This window comes from Melopsittacus undulatus, chromosome 10 (assembly GCF_012275295.1).
Source record: "Melopsittacus undulatus isolate bMelUnd1 chromosome 10, bMelUnd1.mat.Z, whole genome shotgun sequence".
In the NCBI taxonomy this organism is placed as follows: Eukaryota; Metazoa; Chordata; class Aves; order Psittaciformes; family Psittaculidae; genus Melopsittacus; species Melopsittacus undulatus.
The window spans coordinates 19,392,830-19,410,114 of record NC_047536.1 but is presented as its reverse complement, the minus strand read 5'-3'; the positions used below and the strand labels follow the sequence as shown (position 1 = coordinate 19,410,114).

Here is a 17,285-nt window from a genome sequence, read left to right as displayed (position 1 = left end):
TCACTCCAATGCCAACTCATCTGGGAGCCAGAGCAGGGAGCTGACAGCTTCAGAAGTGTCAGCACAATCTGGGAATGAGGTGGTAAAGTCCACAGGCTCTCAATTTTACCAAGACAGAGAAGAGAAGGAGGAATCACAGAATCATAGAATAGTTAGGGTTGGAAAGGACCTTAAGATCATCCAGTTCCAACCCCCCTGCCATGGGAAGGGACACCTCACACTAAACTGCCACCCAAGGCTTCATCCAACCTGGTCTTGAACATTGCCAGGGATGGAGCATTCACTACCTCCCTGGGCAACCCATTCCAGTACCTCACCACCCTCACAGTAAAGAATTTCTTCCTTATATCCAGTCTAAACCTCTGCTGTTTAAGTTTCAACCCGTTACCCCTTGTTCTATCACTACAGTCCCTAATGAACAGTCCCTCACCAGCATCCCTGTAGGCCCCCTTCAGATACTGGAAGGCTGCTATGAGGTCTCCACGCAGCCTTCTCTTCTCCAGGCTGAACAGCCCCAACTTTCTCAGCCTGTCTTCATACAGGAGGTGCTCCAGTCCCCTGATCATCCTCGTGGCCTCCTCTGGACTTGTTCTAACAGTTCCATGTCCTTTTTATGTTGAGGACACCAGAACTGCACACAATACTCCAAGTGAGGTCTCACGAGAGCAGAGTAGAGGGGCAGGATGACCTCCTTTGACCTGCTGGTCATGCTCCTCTTGATGCAGCCCAGGATACAGTTGGCTTTCTGGGCTGTGAGCGCACACTGAAGCTGGCTCATGTTCATTTTCTCATTGACTAACACCCCCAAGTCCTTCTCCACAGGACTACCATGAATTTCCTTTTTTGCCCAACCTGTAGCTGTGCCTGGGATTGCTCCGACCCAGGTGTAGGACCTTGCACTTGGCATGGTTAAACTTCATGAGGTTGGCATCAGCCCACCTCACAAGTGTGTCAAGGTCCCTCTGGATGGCATTCCTTCCCTCTAGCATATCAACAGAACCACACAGATTGGTGTAATCAGCAAACTTGCTGAGGGCACACTCAATCCCATTGTCCATGTCAGCGACAAAGATATTAAACAAGACCGGTCCCAACACCGATCCCTGAGGGACACCACTCGTTACTGGTCTCCAGCCGGACATTGAACCATTGACCACAACTCTTTGAGTGCGACCATCCAGCCAGTTCTTTATCCACCGAGTGGTCCACCTATCAAATTGATGACACTCCAATTTGGAGACAAGGTTGTCATGTGGGACAGTGTTGAATGCTTTGCACAAGTCTGCCTGTGTTGCCAGCACAAGTACCTTTTGCATTTCCATTTCCTCCCTTCATAGTACAAGTGCATGCATAAGTTGCAAGATGGGTCACTGACTACCACTAGTCCAACTTTGCTGAGCCAGTTCGCTGCTGAGCCCTGAAAGTACATGGTAGTGCACAGCTACTGCTTATATGCTAAAAATATATTACTATTATTCTACATGAAGTAGACACCGGAGGAGAAAGTATGGGTTGTGCTGGGATCCTCAAAGAGGGACACATTTGACTGCTGAGTTGTATTTAGAAAGGGGTTCTGTCCTGGTTTGAGCAGTAGCAGTCATTTTTCTCCTTCTTGGTACCTGGTGCAGTGCTGTGTTTTGACTTTCGGGCTGAGAACGGTTGCTGATAACAAGCATGTTTTGAGCTCATTTGGTTTGTCCAAGGCCTTTTCTGAGCCTTGTGCTCTGCCAGGGAGGAGGGGAGGCCGGGAGGAAGGAGAGACAGGAGACCTGACTCAGGCTAGCCAAAGAGATATTCCATACCATAGCAGTCATACCCAGGATGTAACCGGGAGAGACCCGGAAGGGCTGGGGCTCTGGGGGGATGGAGGAGGTATCGGTCGGTGCTTGGTCAGGCAGGGTGGGGTGAGTTATGGGTCGGTGGCTGGTGAGGTGTTGTATTCTCTTCACTTGTTGTTTGCTTTATCATTATTATTTGTAGTAGTAATGGCAGTAGTGATTTGTGTTATGCCTTAGCTATTAAACTGTGCTTATCTCAATCCGTGGGGGCTACATTCTTTGGATTCTCCTTCCTAACTCTCCGGGAGTTGCGGGAGCAAGGGGGGGGAGTGAGTGAGTGAACTGTGCGGATTTGGTTTAAACCACGACAGTTCTTTTTGGCACCCAATGTGGGGCCTGAGGGGTTGAGATAACAACAGCCTGGGAGGATTTATAGTCACTCGTCACAATGCTGATTTATTGGCTCTCAGAACTTTTTCTCTGGATCTCACAGTTTCAGGATTTTGCCAGGTACTTTGGGTATGGATTAGATGCATTTGTGTTTATCAATCATGGGGCTTGGGCTAAAGTTTTTGTTTCACTGTACTTTATGGCAATGACTTGTAAAACGGGGGGGCTCCGGCAGCAGGGGGGGGATGGACGTGGCTGTGGACTTGTACCAGGCTGTTCCGCTGCTCTTCACCGTCCTTGCCCTTGTCCTCACCTCCGTCTGCATGAGGCTGCGTGAAGCCGGGAAGGAGCGGCCCCAGGAGCCGCCGGCCGCAGCTGGAGCTGCCAGGAAGAACGGCCCGGGGAAACAAGCGGCTGTGGCAGAGCAGCGGGGGGAGGGGGTGGAAGAGCAGAGAGAGGCGAGAGCTGAGCACCAGAAGCAGGCAGCAGGGGAGGTGAGTTCTGCAGCCGTTCCCAACCCTGTAGTGGCCGAGAGTATCCCCTGGAAGTCGCCTGCCGAGCCCCAGCAGGATGCAGGAGACCACGCAGCACTTCCCAGCAAGGCAGAGGAGGAAGATCCGGACTTGGGAGAAGAGAAGCTGATGGTGGGAGAGCTGGCAAGCACGGCAGCTACATCAGCCCCAGTGACAAGTGCAACAGCAGCACCTGAGAGTTCTGATGGTTTTGAATGGCTTTTGGGTGCCCTTGGGACCTGCCTGCTGATTGTGATGGTGGTCGGCATGGTGGCACACACACAGAGTGTGTTCTACCCACAACCATTTTGTCTGATCCCAAATGTTAAGCAGAGTCAGGTTTGGGTCTTGTCTAGGGTTAGACAAGGATATAGGAGCACCAGGAGACTGTCCCCAAGGCTGGACAGTCATGAGTGGCAGGGCATGTGGGACAATATGGGTGAGTATCTGGTCCACTGGGCCCCTCCAGTGCTTTGGAAACATTGGAGGTGGAAGGCAGCTGTATGGAGTCCCCAGCAGCAAGCTGTAGAACTGCTGAAGGGGACAGTGAATGATTTTGAGCCTGGTGGGCCCAGATACTTCAGGCCATCAGAGCAGAGATGCAACACAGAGATGGCTCATGATTGAGGGGTGGACTTAAGTGATGGTGTATTGAAAATGTGGGATCTGAGCATGATGTGCATGGTATGGAATAAGGGGCGGATAATGTCCTGGTTTGAGCAGTAGCAGTCATTTTTCTCCTTCTTGGTACCTGGTGCAGTGCTGTGTTTTGACTTTCGGGCTGAGAACGGTTGCTGATAACAAGCATGTTTTGAGCTCATTTGGTTTGTCCAAGGCCTTTTCTGAGCCTTGTGCTCTGCCAGGGAGGAAGGGAGGCCGGGAGGAAGACAGGATACCTGACTCAGGCTAGCCAAAGAGATATTCCATACCATAGCACGTCATACCCAGGATGTAACTGGGAGAGACCCGGAAGGGCTGGGGCTCTGGGGGGATGGAGGAGGTATCGGTCGGTGCTTGGTCGGGCAGGGTGGGGTGAGTTATGGGTCGGTGGCTGGTGAGGTGTTGTATTCTCTTCACTTGTTGTTTGCTTTATCATTATTATTTGTAGTAGTAATGGCAGTAGTGATTTGTGTTATGCCTTAGCTATTAAACTGTGCTTATCTCAATCCGTGGGGGCTACATTCTTTGGATTCTCCTTCCTAACTCTCCGGGAGTTGCGGGAGCAAGGGGGGGGGAGGGAGTGAGCGAACTGTGCGGATTTGGTTTAAACCACGACAGGTTCTCATTACCCATGTTCTAGCTCCACATGGAGAGGCTGAGCTGAGTCCAGACACCACAGGATGGAGTAACATTCCTTTAGTATGAACTCAGCAATACTATTTGGTTGGATATTATTAATATTCAAAACAGCCAGAGGTGCCAAAATAGCCCACGGGATAAACCCATACTGAAAAATACATGAGGAGTACACACAGCAGAAGCCACCACACATTAAAAAGATAAAATCAATTCCAGTCATGAGGAAACGACATAGTTACTCCTGTTTGGCCTGGAGAAAACAACTCTATTCCACAAGCAACAAATTCAGAATAAAGATTCTGCAGACAAAGTGAATATTCATGATTTCTCTTAATGAGTATACAAAATAGTTTTCAAAAGATAGCATCCCATTATGGTTACAGACACATTTCTCTCCTCTCTTTAAGAGGGTTATGCAACATCTATTGATTCCTTACTACAGTCTAAAGCACAATTAATGTACTTGTAAAAGTGTCCTTCTAATCACAGTGGACTTGTATAGCTCAAAGCACATAACTCAAACTAAATAAGTATTATTGCCTTGATACAGCCAAACCCTCTAGCATCAACAGATGGCAGTAGGAAACAAAACCCTGAGGAGCACCTCACTTGGGCAGGAAAGCATCTAAACCATCCTTCCCTATTTTGTACCAGGTTAATGAGAAGTCCATGTTAAATACTCAGCTTTAAGGAGCTGGTTTGTAACTGCTGCTGTTTGGCAGGCAAAGCCCCAGCTATGGCTCCCATGCTGGGCTCTGCTGCCAGGCCGTGTGCTAAGTTTCTTAAAAGCAGGTACCAAGTGCTGAGTAAGGCAAAGATTTTCATTTTGCCTGTTTTGTTCTTTACTTTGGGTTTTAGAAATGTGAGATACACAGCAGGAGAGAAGTATAAAGGGAAAGGGAGAAATATTTAAGAAAAACATGTTATTTTTTCTACCCAAAAGCAACGGTGCTCAGTGGATTACATCCTCTCATTTCTTTAAGATAAGTACAGTGTTCAAAGGAAAATCTCCTTCTCTCCTGAGCAATTCAGGCATTTTGAACATGATTACATCCTAAATATCACAGTATTTGCAAAGGATTTGGATCACAGTGATAGGTAGGTCAGGTGCTTTCCTTGCCTCCTTTCTATTTACTTCTGTATTTCATGCTCAATATCCTTGCTAGAAATAGCTCTATCTCAAGTACAAATGTTATGATAAAAGAATAGGTGTTGAGCCTCTCACAGAGCATTACAAATGATGCAACCCAGACCAACATGCCAACTGATTCACGTTGCAGCATCTCCCAACTAACTCTACATAACATCAGCACTAGCCAGGCTCTGCAGCAAGGCAGGTATGTCACCCAACTTGCACTAGAAACAAACTGTGGTTTGCCTTCCCTTCTCTCTGGATAGCTGTCTAATGATTGCTTCTAGGACAATATGGCTGCAGTTAATAACCTGCAGATCCTATAACCCCCAAAATGGTCCTTAGAACCTGCAGACCAGGTATTTCTCCCAGGACACAAGCAGCAAGGTATGTCACTCCGGAACATGGTAACCCTCCTTAATCATTATCAAAATTCCACGAAAGGCAACATTTTCTATAAACATTTGCATTCCAGAGGCTAAAGGGTATTTTCTTCATTTTCTGAGGGCTTTCACAAAATACCACCTCAGAGAGCTGACTACCCTACCATACAGATATATCATGTAAGATGTGTCACCACATCCTTTCAATCAGTGCATAGCCAATATTCTGTATTATCTGAATAACTAATTAGTTGCACAATTTATTTCCACAGGTGTCATTGCAAAATCTATCTGAGGAACATCGTTTGCACCTGAGAGAAGGACAAGCATTGTAATTAAGTATTAAGCCATTTCACCAGTGTGAGTCTGCCATGGAGTACAAAACGGCTGTAATTCACATTTTTAAGACCTTGCATTTATTACCATCTATTTTCCACTCAAGGTTAGCAGTGTGCTGCACAGAGAGTTAAAAAAGGCAACAAAAAAAGCTCACAGTTCTGTTATTCAGAGGGATATATGTACATGCTTGACTGTACAGATTGCTCACACTGATAGTGCATCTCTCAAGTCCCAAAGGACTTCTGGCTCATACACCTTTGTAAATGGCACTCGAAGGTTAGATGAACGCTCTGATTACAGAGCAAGCAACATTCTGCTGTTGAAAGCTAATAACAATCCGGGGGCACAACACACCCAGGCAGGATGCAGATCTTGTATACAAGAAAGATATTCAATCTGTGGTAACAGTCAGGATTGACGACGATATCTCCCCCAAAAGAAGTTTTTTTGCATTAGGAAACCCCTACAGAATAAATAAAGAGAGAGAATAATGGAACCAGGCTGTTGTATTTTACTCAGTGCCCAAGAAAAGTTAAACTGGTCTCTGTTCCAATTGCAACGATGCTGTTTACATATATGCAGTCTTGTGTATCTGCCCACTAACCACTGAATAAGAGGGGTATTTCCATTGTTTCTATCCCTTATACCATTTGGCAGCAATTTCCTTCAGAAATCTGCCCTTTACTTCCCTATTCCTGGTCCTGTTTTTGCTTGAAGGGTCTCATAGTTCTGGTGGCATCTGCACATTCTTTCACCCACGTGTTCCCACAGCACAGGGGACATGGGTGCATCTGGGAAGAGCCACACACCCCACTGCAGGCTGCTCAACCATCAACTCTACCTGCTTTGCCTCTTTTCCCTTGAGTCCATCTCATTTTTCACTTCAGCAATATACTGTGTTAAAAACACCTTCCTGCCCACCCTGCTTTCACTGTCCATTAGCCCACTCTGAAGAGGATCTGCCTGTCTATGGACAGATGTTATTAGCAGCACTGTGAACAGGGCAGGGCCATGATTTATCTAGTCAGGATAAATCAGTAAGACTCTGTCAATGCCCCTGCCATTTCCAAGGCATGTGCTTCCTGGGAATCCAAATCTAGGATTCCTCCTGCTAGAAACGGAAAGAAAGGGCACCAAGAGCTAAATCCTCCTCTTTCTGGTGCTGGGTGTGAAAGACATGAAGGCAATTAAAAGATAAAATGCAGTAAATGGAACAGCAACCTCCCTCAGCCCTTTCTGCAACAGAAATACTTTAACAGATGGAAATCCCAAACAATGAACCGCCTCTTTAACTCCAAGCCTTATATCCAGTGATATAAATAAATCTTGATATGCTGTCTACAAGAAACCTTTAGAAAAACTGTCTCTGATTTGGAAGGACCGTGGTTTGTCTTCTGTAATAGATGAACAGGCAGCAGCTTTGAAGGGATGTCAACAGGAGGGAAGGCCAAAGCAAAGTGGCTGTGTAAATTCTGCTCTGAGAAAGTTTCATCCAGCACTGCGTGTTTCAGGAAGCCCTGTCATGGGGAAACTGCTAGATCAGATGTGCTCTCCTAGATTAGAAAATGGAGAGATGAGGACCTCTGTCATTCAAAAAGAAACTCACCAAAGTCCAGTTAAATTAGACTGAAGTTTAGAAACCAGGAACATGGTCTCTCATTTTAGCTGCACGCTAATACATATGTGTGGAGATAGTCACATAAATTAAACACATCTGTGTCACACAGAAATAGTTATATTTGTTACAATTATGGAAGGTAAAGCTCATCCCAAGGTATGCCTGCTGTCTTTTACGACGGTAGGACTACTAAAATTACCGGGATTGCACTGGTATAAAAAGAGAAAAAAATTGCATCCTTTATGGCAAATCAATTGGAAAATAACACCAGCTAGATACAAGGCTACACTGGACATCTTCCCCTTGCTGACACCTCATAGGAATCCCAAAGTGGTTTCTGTAAACTAAACATGCTTCAGTATCACGCATTAGTCTTTATAAATGACTTCTATTTCTCACCAATTACTTTCTCTTTCAGACCATTCATTTTTTTTTTTTGCATTTCCTTTAATTTTTGTTCTCTTAATCTTTATTAATGTAATGGACTTTAGACAGAAACATTATTTGTATTCATACTTATGGAAAATGTCTCTGCTGCCTTGTGAAACACAGCTGAGAGAAACCTTAATTCAGTAAGAATTATTGTTTTGCAAAATGACTATTGTTACATTAGCTGAGCACTGTATTTAAATTGCTTTTTTCTACAATAGGTCTCCCTTGGACTATTTGGATAGTTCAGTACTGTACATGGAAAGGCAGAATTGCCCTAATAAAATCAAGCTGCAAGTACATTTCATCTGCCATTTTGTACTTCCAGTGCTTCATAATTAACATTGGTCAAAAATTACCCCTTCAAGCCCAAGGGATTAATTCTCCCTTAACTATCTTTGTGCATTAAAGGAAAAACAGTCATCCCTTGTTTTTCTGCCTTGGATGAGCGGCTTACTGCATTTTTAACCTACAATAACTGTGGATGAATTCCAGGTGTGTGCTTGTCCCTTATGGACTAAATTTCACACTGTCTGATTTCTTTTTATCTAACTTTAGGAACAGAAATGCCCTAAGCCCAGTTTCCATGCTCTGGTGCCCCTCAGCATGACCTAGAAATTGGGCAGGTGCTTATGCTCGTTCTGAGCCCAGGGACCAGGATGGATGCTACAACACAGTGCTCATCTGACACAGACTCTTTCAGCTTCTAACACTTAGCAGTTTAATATCATTCTCATATTTTTTTCTTATATTGGATCACTTACTTTTTAATCTCCCCCCCCCAATTATTTCCCTTCTTCCTTTCTCACTGGCTAGTTTACCCTTTATCCCTCACTTCGGAAGAGTGCTGATTTGTCAGGCAACTTCTGTTAGTCTCCTTTGAACATATACACCTTTTGGAAGATAAATAGTAAAAGGCAGGTGATTCCTGCCAGTGTCAAGGAGAGGTTCTCAAGACAGGCTCTTGACAAGTTACTTGGATGTCACTAAAATAATCCAGTGAGAAAAGGTCATCCTGAATTCAACTATTATACACAGGCAACCACATTACCATATGTCAAAGACACTAACCTGCATTAAAAAGAGTCAATGCAGATGAATATAAATATTTAAATGTCCAAATCTCCCAAGCCAAATTTCAATCCCCCAAGCCCTCCCACTAAGCTATTTTAGGATGATACTCAATGGCAGTGTTAAACTTTACAAAAATTTGAAAATAATTCAAATGTGTTTGCTTTCCTTTTTCAGTTTTTGACCACTTCAGAACCCAATGAACAACTGCTAAAACTTTCAAGAGTCTAAAATTATTTCAAATAAGTAAAAACATGCAAATGTTCACAGAAGTATAGCAAACAGTTCTTCAAACACCTCCAGTTCTTGAGTCATTATTAAAGAACATTCTAGATTCCAAAGAAGAAATATAAATCATTAATAACACTCTGCACTGAGGACATTTTGGAGCTCTGGCTTTCTTAGTACAACTGATACTTAATAAGATTGGTTTATGACACGAGTCTACAGCATGGGAGAGATTAATGAGAAGACTCAGCAGCAAAGTCCAGACCTGGCTCAAACAAGAACCAAACCAATTCCTGCAGTCTTGTGATGGGCTTGGCTTTACACACATTAGTAAGGAAAAAGCTACAGACATATTGCCACCTGAATTTTCTCCATCTAAACCACTGCATACAAAAGTGTTTTAAAAAGGGCACTCAGCAAGGGGACCGCACATTGCGTATTCTCCAGGATGGTGACCACCTTGTAGAGAAGGTGGTTACTAATAAATAAATTAAGCTGTATGAACTGAAGACCATTTGTCTGATAAACAGGGACAAGAAAGTCTGTTGAGACTGTGTGTGCTGTTGTTTGGAGAGTGAGACATGGGCATGACTGAATGCCTTTGGGAGATGGAAGGAAAAGAAGGACAGAAACAGAGATGACTGCCACAATAGTGTACTGCCTATCTTGCAGGGGAAATCTGTCTGTCTGTTAAGGAGAGGAGAAAGCAAAAGAAGACATACAGATTGTTTGACTCCCAGTGGTGACGGGAGCAGTTGGTCGCCTCTCTTTCCAATACTGACAGCTGCTGTCACCTTATTTTGAAGTCTCCTAATGAAAAATGTGGGAGTCAGTTTGATACTGAAAAGAGAATAAAGAATAAATCACAGACCTAACCATAACCTTTTGGTCTAGGACAAGTGATGGAGGTTGGGGACATCTGACAACAGCCTACAATAGTTGAATGTGCACTTCCCCACCCTAAGAACTTCAGCCCGAGGAAAGAACATTTGTGCTATTTACTACAGAAATGGGGCTTTTAGAGTAAAGCAGCTACTGACTGCATGTTTACAATGCTGTTTTTCTAGCAATGTATGACAGCTTGGGACTCATATGACAGCTTGGGACTCATATGCCACCTCATCCAGTCCTATTTCACTGCAGCATCTTTTTAAAAAGGCCAAAAGGACACCTTTATGTACACATACTGCTATCAAAATAGGAAGGGACAAAAAAACTGGCCCCCAAGAGTTAGATTATTTTCTCTATTAACTTTGCACTGCACCCAAAAGATACCATTTTACCTAAGAAGCAGCCAGGGTTCCAGCATGTAGAGAGAGAGATGGATGGTTCTTGGTTTAGGGAGAAATAGAGCTTTTGCTCTTGGGAAATCTTGCCTTCCCAACATGGTGCTACCACTGGCTCTGCTCTTCTCAGGATAGTGGAAAAAAAAACATTTATTTCTGCCAAGATAAAATTTTCAGAAGCACACAAAATATTTTAGGACCCTGTGGGACAATTTTTTAAGGCAAATCTAATTCAATGATTTTCCCTTAAAAAAACCCAAACAAACCACCAGATTTTGGCAGGATTCATTTTTCACCCAGTCCACTAATTTCAAAGGAAGTCAGTTATCATTATCTAACAGCTCTCTGCATAAAACAAGTGAATAACAACATGAAGTTAAAGCAGACCAAATGTCAGTGTTCAAGGCCAGGTTGGACAGGGACATGGGTGGCATAGTCTAGTGCAAGACATCCCTGCCTATGGCAGGGGGGATGGAACTAGATGACCTTAAGGTCTTTTCCAACCCTAACCGCTATATGATTCTATGAAATATATGGAATCAACCCCTTGCATGGATGCTCCCATTAATTCATTTCAATTTCATTTAGTTTAATTCTCTTTGTAACAGAAGCACACTCAATCAGATTAAGACACTTGTCCCCTCTAATACGACACTCTACAATTACTTGGACTAAATTCCTCTCCTGTGTTTAGAAAAGTCCTAAGTAACCACAATCTTGGACCTAAATCTTGCATCTCTTTTGCACTACTGAAAATGGGACCTGGTTTTGTAAGTTAATTAGAAGTTATTGGATATTTTAACCATGATCTTGCTTTCTCTTTTTTGCCTTTCCCCCCCCCCCCCGAACATGTCAGTAAACTTGGACTGTGCCAGAAAGCCTTTGTCACCTGAACCTCACCTAAAAATCCACCCACCCACTGACTGTTTTGCTTCCTTGCTCTGCCCAGAGAAACAAGGGGTACATGTGCCCTGCACTATGGAACCCTACCCTCCTGGGGTTCCTTGCACCCCAGCAGACCCTGGAGCTGCATGTCAGGCTGAGCAAAGATCCTGTTTCCTTTCTTAAGTATACCAAGACTGGGAAAACCACAAGGCAGGAACAAAGCCACTGCATGGAGAAAGAGGACAAGCTTTCATAACAAACTGAATCACACCACCACTGTAGCTCTTGTCTGACATAGGATCCCCAAAGAGCAAAACTGGGAACAATTACGAGTGCTTTGAGAGAAACTGGCAGATAGACCCAAGGGAAGCCACACAGGGTGCTCCTCATCTCCTATAACTATCTCCAGTATCAGAGTAGAGAGAGTCAATGAGAGGTCCTCCCCCATCTCTGTGCATCAGCACCTCGTGCTTTCTGAAGATTGCGTCACTCCCAGCAGTTCCCAGGAAAGGAGAGTTTGCAAGCTAAGACCTAAGGACAAGACATCCTTCTGGAGACTCTTTTCACCTTTTCTATCCCACTCTCTAAGGAAGGATAATTACTGCATCAGTGGCAGTCCTCTTGGTCAGAAGATACCGAGAGATTTGGTTGCTAATTTATTAGGCAATATCATTATTTTTTTCAGAGACCAGTCATTCAAACTAACCCGTAGTGCCACATGTTTGGCTTGTTTTCAAATAAATATAATGCTCAGCATTAGCCTGAGGTTCTCAGGAGCTGTGCTGTTTATTCCCTCCTGATACATTGCTATCAGCAAGTGGCATCCCTGCCAGTGTCAGCAGTAACGTGCATACATACCTATACCCAGTGTAGCTCAGGGAGAGTTTGCATTTCTGCAAGACAGATAATGCTGAAGACCATTATCTTTTTCCCTGCTGCTGCTCCCCATGATTCAGCATGGACTCCAGTGCCTCCCTGCACAACCAGGAGAAGATTTCTCTATTTGCTTTTCAAATGCTGATCCCTGGGTACACAGGGCATGTTACTGAGGATAAATGATGCTCTCATCACCCACAACTACCTTTAGCTTGGTCACATTATATGTAAAGATGACAGGTCCCTTCTCTTCTATGGCATCCTCTCGGTGATGCCTTCCAAAGTCAATCCCCAAGCTCTTACGCAAAAGCAGAAAAGATGCCAGCAGTATGCACAACTCAAACAAGGCTCCACTGAGTTATCATTAAACCATATTCCAAAATTTACCTTAGTTCCTTGAAGGGATCTGCCCTGACATTGGGAGTTTCTATAGATTTAGGGAACACTGTGCCTTCTGCTCCTGAAATCACAAAACAAAACAGAAGACAAATTGTAAACATTATAAGCTGTTATCAGGGGAGTGATTGTCAAATCATACCTATGTGCAATTAAACCCATCGCCTGATCCCATTTCTTGCTTGCACACATCCCTTCTGTCCCCAGGAAAAGCCAGACCTTGATCACCTGAAATTGGTTGCCTTGATTACAACTGGGGTTTGCCTATAAACTGCATTTCTGGCTGTAAAGACATCTGCCTGCACCCCCACTGTGGGAAGTGCTTGCCAACTCAACTGATGCAGGCAACTTGGAAAAGACACCCCCCTGGTAACCAGGCATCTAATCCAGCTACATCACCCATTAATGAACCTGGATGCATGTCATGGTATTATTCATTTTGCTGGGCTCAGAGATACTCAAAGGGGAAAACAAATTTTGGCTCAATCACTGTGAATGTATCTCTAGTTGGGCTGTGCTCCTGCCTGGGGAAAATGAGGGAGGTGTCCACTTGATGAAACACAGCACAGGCAGGCAGCAGACTCTGCTCTAGTCCCAGCCTGCCTACTGGTTTGATGTGTGACCCAGAAGTCATTTAACTTCTGCTCATTCCCCCATCTCCTAGTGATGCTGGGCAAGGTAGCACTATCTCCATTTGCTGACTGTGTTTAGATCATGAGCTGTAAACTGCAAGGTAATATGAACAGCTTTCCTCAGTTTCAGACCACTGCAATCCTCTTCCGTGGCCACCTGCATAGCCCAAGTTGGGCCACTTCACCCAGACACTGCTGCACTGGTCCATATTCTGTGACTGAGCCATCCTGTGTCTCTAGAAAGAGATGTTTTCCCCGTGTCATTATTTTAAGCCAAATGTAGCACGTGCCACACTCTGGTAAGCCTTTCTACTAATTCTTCTAATTAGAAAATGTGTATCTAATCAGAATTGTTCTCACTTTCAGCCACTAAATCCTCATGTGGCATGCAACTGGTCATGCACGACCAGACTCTTCACTTTCTGTAGTTAGATTTCTGTTGATGGTGACCCAGCCACTCCAACCATCCCTGATTCTCTGAGAAGTCAGGGCTTTCTGAATCATTCACTGTGAAGCGGATTTCCTGGACTTCTCACTGCTCTCTTCTGAACCCATTCCTCTTTTAAAAACTCTGCTGGGACACAGGAGTCCCCAGGTGCTGTCACAGATGCTCTGTGCTGCAGAATGTTAAATTCTCATTCCCACTGAAACTTGCAGTTACAGCTAAGAATGGTACTGTCTGACACACAGCAGTGCACCAGAAATTAATGTTCATGTTCTCTAATATATAGCTGCCTACCCAGTGTGCAAGTATGACCTCTGTTCTTAAATTCAGACCTGTGGTCGTGTGTTCAGACACACTGCGAACAGCTATTCATTATCTGTAGTCATCACAGCAATTTCAGTGTCAGCATGCAAACTACACCAGCGTCTTTTTTTCTTTCCTTTCTTTTTTTCAGTAAAGCCATTGGTGCAAACTACAGATCTTGGTAAGACTGTTTACATATATTCTTTGACATGTCTCTTTACATGTGCTATTATAATTATTACCTATGTGCAGTCTGGAAGTCACCACTACAGAATAAAAGATCTTCTAAGATGATACAAAACATGTGAATACAACATCCTTCTGTAATTTCTCCTATAAAAGAAAACCACTTGTGGCTTCAATAAGACCACACTTTCCTTGCACTGAAGTAAATTAACTAAGCTGTCCCACTGTGTTAAAGAAAAAAAAATCAGAATGCCAACAAGAACTCCAACATTTATTAAAGAAAACCCAACTCTTTTTTAACCTAGAGAAAGAACCCCAAGCAACCTCAAAGATAATAAAAGCAGCCTAAAGTTTCAAGCTTTAAACTTGGGAATTGAAATTGATCCTATGGCACAATACAGATATTTAGCTCTTAAATTTAAGCTTTCATTGGTACAAGTTGTCAAAAGCAGCTGTAGCTTGCCAGCCATGAAGGTTATTACTATCAGATCTGCTCTCTCTCAACAGTTTCCAAATGATTTAAATCTCTGCTTATCCACACAATTGTTTGGCTATTAGCTCTGCAATGAAACTTAGCAAAAGTTACAGCTTGCATGTGCATCTGTGGGACAAAACAATGATTTTCAAGGGGAGAAAAATGAGTAAGTGCAGTAGGGAGGTGCACATAGATATTCTTGTACCCCTTTCACCTGTATTGCTTAAATGGTGACTTTATGCTGGTAATTTTGATTCACTTTTACATTCAGTCAGCTACCTAAGTTATGAGAAGCCCCAAATAACAACATGAAAGTACCAGAAATGCCTGCAGAATAAGGGGAACTTTAGCACAGGTCCAGCGACTTGGGGTTTTCTAGGCTCTTGTTATTTCATTTAAATGCAGGAAGCAACAATAGAAACAAAGCCAGAGAAGACTCCAATGCGATCATTTCAGGAAGGCTGAAAATAAAAACACCTACTATTCCTTTCCTCCCTCTCCTTGTTTTTCTTTCCTTATACATTGTTTTTAAACCCTCTTTTCCTTGTCTCCTTTATTCCCAGATCCGTGAAAGAGTCCCTTATGTGCTGAGAACTGGAAGATTTCCAAATCCTTCTGTTTCTCTCCTTTGATATGAATTAGAAGTGAATGTTACCTGCCTTGATAAGGCTTCCTGCCTTGACAATATCGTTACTTATTATTCTGTTTAAGAGCACAGAATCTCCCAAAGGGCCACTCGTCCCTGCCACTGAGTAGGACATCAGCCACTCAGGGCTGAGGGGATGCCGTTGGACCAGGACTGAGACATCCCTCCTTTGACTCTGGCTGTCAGCAGCTGAGGGACTCCTTGAGCTGGTTGTGTCATCTAGCCACTGGTGACACACTGATAAGCTTTCCTCACCTCACCTAATTATCCTTTTAATTGGCCCCATTTCTGTACCAAGGGGATAACAGATTAATTAAATGCTCTGGAGAAGGTTATCCTTTGGTTTCAGCCTGCTGCCTGATGATTTCACTGGATGCTTGTTCTGCTTTGTGAGAACCACTAATTACCATCCTCTTTTTGTGCTACTGTTAGTTTTATAGACCTTGAATGTGTCCACTCCCACCAGCCCTCTCTCTTCTACACTGAAGAGTCTCAGTCTCTGCCTGGGTAACTGGCAGATCTCCCAGGGCCTCCTGAGGGAAACTGCCTTGGACAAATTCTACTACACTGGACATCTGTGTCAAAGTGTGGCTCTTGGCCACTATGAAAGTCCCTAGCCAGGCTGCGATAGGATCATTGTTGGATGGAGTTGAAAGTGAAGGCATTAGGCTGGGGGAAGTGGTTTTACTAAAGGCTTTGGCAAACAGGAAGAAAAGTTTGAGGGAAATGTGCTGCGGACACTGAACCAAGCTACTGTGTCTCTGCAGAGAACTGCGACATCATGGAGAAACAAATGTTTGAACTCAGGGAGTGGAAGAAGAGAGAGAGGGTAGGATCTAAAAATATGAAGTCCAAGCTCATTTGCTTAGAAAGTGGTGAAAATTTCTGCTCTTTGTTGGATGCTTCCAGGATGGGAACATCCCCAGGGAAAAGCCAAGTGCTACTCATGATTCACGGCAGCAGGACAGGGCCAAAGGGAAGGCAAACGCGACATTAAGCTGAAAGGCAAGAGGCAAGTCTAACAGGAACATGAAACAAATCACTTTAAGAATTCTGAGTGAATCCTTACGTAGCCCCCAACTCGTTCCCAGTGAGGGAAGCATACAGAAACTAAATACCCTCATGGCTACATGAACTGCTGTGCTCAAGAATACAATCTCCCTTCCCAATCAAAGCTACTATATCCCTTTTTTCCCTTTAGTGAGTATAAAGCAAATGCAAATTAAATTTATTATTGTACAACACAGCTTCTGCTTCCTGAATTATCTGCTATTAAAACATTTTCTATCTACCATGAAAAATACATAATACAAGATTTCTATTTCATTGCAATGTACTGAGAATGTTTTTTTTCATCTTATGAGACTTTCTGCTGCTGCTAAGGGTGACTTATTTGCAAACAGCCAAAGACAGTTAGGAGGAAACAATCATATAATTTGTATTTAAGCACACTATACTGCACATTCCTAGGCAATAAATTATTCTTTCTTACAGCATTGTATCAGAGTGACTTCTATTAAAAGCTATCCCTGATTCCCTCTTCTGACACTGTGTAATTTACCACCGATAAATGTTCATAAACAGTTTGACTGAAAAATCCATAAAGCCCTTTCAGCTTTAAGTTCCATTTAATGTCCCTCAAAAATTATTTTGTCAATGTGTTTCCATTAGCTAGTTCTCTGCCCAATAACTTAATTCCACACAATCAGTCAGGAACTTATAAAACATATGACAGGATCTTCCTAAAGTGTTTTGAATCACCGTAAAGATTCACTCAAAAAGTGTTTGGGGTTTTTTTCCCTTCTAGTGCATAAGGAGTGGGGACACAAATGTCAAAGACCCCTATATGTGTTCATTCAAAAACAAAAATCAAGAATCATACGGCAAGGGAACATTTACAGTTCAGTTACAGGGTTCGAGGATATTTTAATGTTTGTTTGCTTCTTTTTCTTCTTTCATTTGAGACTCAGAAGAAA

The 17,285-nt window shown here is 43.5% G+C and overlaps 1 protein-coding gene across 2 annotated transcripts in view; it reads right to left on the bottom strand.

Annotated features, from left to right (window-relative positions):
- The window catches only part of SGCD (sarcoglycan delta), a 335,598-nt gene that overhangs the window by 31,914 nt on the left and 286,399 nt on the right, over positions 1–17,285 (bottom strand). For both annotated transcript variants that reach the window (XM_034066623.1, XM_034066622.1), the window contains exon 7: positions 12,614–12,686. In XM_034066623.1, the coding sequence (XP_033922514.1) occupies positions 12,614–12,686 (73 nt within the window). The remainder of the gene's footprint in view (positions 1–12,613; positions 12,687–17,285) is intronic.